Source organism: Aptenodytes forsteri, unplaced genomic scaffold (assembly GCF_000699145.1).
Source record: "Aptenodytes forsteri isolate BGI_AS27 unplaced genomic scaffold, ASM69914v1 Scaffold147, whole genome shotgun sequence".
In the NCBI taxonomy this organism is placed as follows: domain Eukaryota; kingdom Metazoa; phylum Chordata; class Aves; order Sphenisciformes; family Spheniscidae; genus Aptenodytes; species Aptenodytes forsteri.
The window spans coordinates 1,833,204-1,836,410 of NW_008795320.1; the positions used below are offsets into that span (position 1 = coordinate 1,833,204).

Here is a 3,207-nt window from a genome sequence, read left to right on the forward strand (position 1 = left end):
GGGGGCACTGGGCAGCCCATGGAGATGCAGCAGCTCCTGCGGGGTGTCTGGCAAAGAGCCCCCCCTCTGCCACCAAGAGCAGCCCTAGCATGAACCCACTTCTCCCCTGTCCTGGAGCTGAGGCCAGGATTAAACACTACGGTGGAGGGGAGACAAAGCTTCCTGGGGGCCTGGGAAGACCCCCACAGCCTCAAGAGGGGCTGTGCTGCAGGACCAGGGCTGGGGAGACCTTTCATGCTCATCGCAGCAGGGAAGATGCAGCAGGAAGGACAGACACCCCTCTTCCCTGGACTTCAGCCCCATCTCACCCCAGCTGAAGCAGCCCAGACGCTCTCCTACCTTTGGGTCATGGATGCCCGAGAGCTCCTCAAAGGTCTTGTCCCCCACCATGACGGCCGCAAGGTTGGCCGTGTAGCTGGAGAGCACCAGGAGGCAGAAGATGGCCCAGAGGTTCATGAGGAAGCGGCCGGTGCAGCACTTGGGTGTCTTGCTGGACACGGTGCGCCCAAAGAGGATGGCGTAGCAGAGGTTGAGGGCTGAGGAGTAGGAGAAGATCTTCATGCGGTTGCGGCCGTGGGGGGTCATGCCGTAGGGGCTCTTCCACTCGTACAGGGTGAGGAAGAGTGCGGTCATGTGCAGGGCCACAAAGATGCCCACCCACATGGTCCAGTGCAAGGGCCACATGAAGGCCCCGATAGGCGATGCCGTGTCCTTGGTCCTCACCAAGATGCCCAGGCTGGTGGAGAAGAAGGGGCTGGTGAAGTCAATGACTTTGCTCCGCGCCGAGTTGATGCTGAAGGAGGTGACGGCCATGTGGGCCATGCCACTGAGCAGGTCCCCCACCAGCCCCGTCCAGCGCCCGTTCTTCCAGGCCCCGTATTTCCCATCACCCACAATGTAGAGCTCAAAGTCAAAGGGCACGTCCTCGGCCAGCTTCTCCAGCAGGTCGATGCAGTATCCGTAGCAGCACTTCTTGTACGCCTGCGGCACCGAGCCGTTCTCAGCACCGAGCTCCTCGAAGAGGGCATCCAGCACGGCCGAGTCATTGGTGCCGGGATCCAGGCAGAGCTGCCCGGCCGGGCAGCTCCCATCCTCATCTGCCTCCCTGGTGAAGACGAAGGGGTGCTCCACCAGCGTCACCACCCGCAGCTTCATGTGGGCCCCCCCGGGCCCCTCGACGGGGCTCTTGCGCTGGCGGTGGCTCTGCCATGCGCCCTCCTCCAGCTCCAGCTTGCCGTGCCGCCAGGTGCCCACCGTCACCCAGGTGGGCTCCCCCCGCGAGTCCCGTCGCAGGCTCCAGACACGGTACTGCTGCTCCAGGCGCACTAGCGTCGCGTTCTCCACACGCACGGGCCCTGTCCGGCCATGGAAGGATGTGTTGGCCAGGAACCTGGCAGGAGGGGGGAAGGCTGTCACAGCTCTGGTGTCACCGGCTCCAGGGCTGCGGCCGGGAGGAGCAAGGGACTGGGCTTGGGGCCGGGAGCAGGAGGTGTCTGACTCGGGCACAGGCAAGGACAGGGAGGAGCAGCAGGATCCGGCCCCGCTGCCCTGCAGCTCGCCGTGCTGGCAGGGCCAAGCGTTATTAATATTTATAGAGCAACTGTGCTCGGGCAGCATTAGGGAGATCTGAAGTGACACCTCCCCCCTTGTGCAGCCAGCACAAATCGTGTCCCCGGGGGGGGGGGCGGCAGGGACCGGGGGGGAGCTGAGCCCCATGGCGGTGGCTGCACACACCAGGTACCGCGCTGGGCTTTGCACACTGAGCCCTGGGTTCCCCCAGCTCTGCCCTCACCCCACCCCGGGGCTAGGGCACAGCACCCCTCCGTGCACCCTGATACGATGGAGCCAGGGCGAGGGAAAGGGGCACCCACAGCACCTCCCTTACCGGGAGAGGAAGAGCCCCGAGGACTCGCTGCCCGCCTGGCGCCTGTCGTTGCAGTTCACCATTGTCTGCAGGAGAGCCAGATCGGGGCGGACGTGGGCGGCGCTGGCGATGGCCCGGGACACCAGCTCCACTGCGTCCTGGATGAAGAGCTCCAGCGGCGGCCGGTTAACCTCCCCGTAGGCCAGCAGCCCCAGGGGCATCCCCTCAGTCTGCAGCTCACTGGCGCTGAGCGGGGAGCCCAGCATCCAGTGAAACTCCTGCAGCAGCAGCCCTGACTCCTCGGCCACCCGGAAGACGAGCCGAGCGCGCTGCAGGTCGCAGCCGAGCACCAGCACAGGGCTGGAGAGGGCCCTGAAGCGCTCCCCATGCTGCCGGAGGTAGCGGGTGGCCCCAGGCTCGTCCAGGTAGCCGAGGTCCAGGACGGTGCGGAGGAAGAGCTGGGAGCGGTGGGCCCAGAGGCCAAGGAAGCCGGAGACGTCCCAGGGGTGACAGAGCACCAGGTTGGTCTCCTGCCAGTTGTTGGCCTGCAGGACGCTCACCAACACGTCCACCAGCGTCTCCAGCGAGCTCTGCCGGTCCATGTGGAAGTGGAAAGGGCTCTGCCAACAGAAAGGGGTTGTGGCTGTCCCCCTACCCTGCTCCTGCCCGTGGGAAGAGCCCAGAGGCAGCACCAGACAATGTCCCTCCCACCTCAGAGCTACCCCACGCTCCCTGCCCGCTCCCTGCCCCGTCCCAGCCTGGGAGATGGGTCCCTCCCGCCCAGTGCTGGCCATGCACCCACCACGAAGCCGGAGGGATGCCCAGGGACCAGACGAAGAGCCCCGGGGAGGAGACCCCCGCGGGTCCCCTGGCCGGGCGGGCGAGAGGGTTCACGGCCACCTGAGCAGCAGGTTGTGCATCCCGCTGCCCACACACACACACACAAGGGTCTCACACTCCCAGCCAAGCGCTGCCCCAGCTCCCCGCAGCCGGCGCGCTCCAAGGACACGCTGCTCGCCAGGCAGCAGACGAGCACACATGGAGGGTGGCGGGCACAGCCTGCACACGTTCGGCGCCTGCCCGGGCGTCCCCGGGGAGAGGCTGGCGGGGCAGGGGTGGTGCGGCCCTGCCATGTGCAGGAGTCACCTCTGCCCAGGCGTGGTCCGGGGTCAGTGCACACATGGAGGGGCCCAAATGCGGTACGGCCCCATGCAGAGGTGGTCTGTCCCCGGAAGGGACCGGCTGAGGAAAGGGAGAGGGACAAATCCAGCCCCAAGGACACAGGGCTGGGACAGGTCTCGGCTTGGCAGGGTTCAGGCTGTGAAACATGGCACCGGTGCGTA

The 3,207-nt window shown here is 66.4% G+C and overlaps 1 protein-coding gene across 1 annotated transcript in view; it reads right to left on the reverse strand.

Moving 5' to 3' along the window:
* GRIN3B (glutamate ionotropic receptor NMDA type subunit 3B) overlaps positions 1 to 3,207 on the reverse strand; it is a 7,557-nt gene that overhangs the window by 2,029 nt on the left and 2,321 nt on the right. Inside the window, exons 2-3 of the mRNA XM_019472213.1 lie at positions 1,886 to 2,484; positions 270 to 1,390 (exon numbers count right to left, since the gene is read on the reverse strand). Coding sequence (XP_019327758.1) covers positions 270 to 1,390; positions 1,886 to 2,466 — 1,702 coding nt within the window. The 5' untranslated portion in view covers positions 2,467 to 2,484. The remainder of the gene's footprint in view (positions 1 to 269; positions 1,391 to 1,885; positions 2,485 to 3,207) is intronic.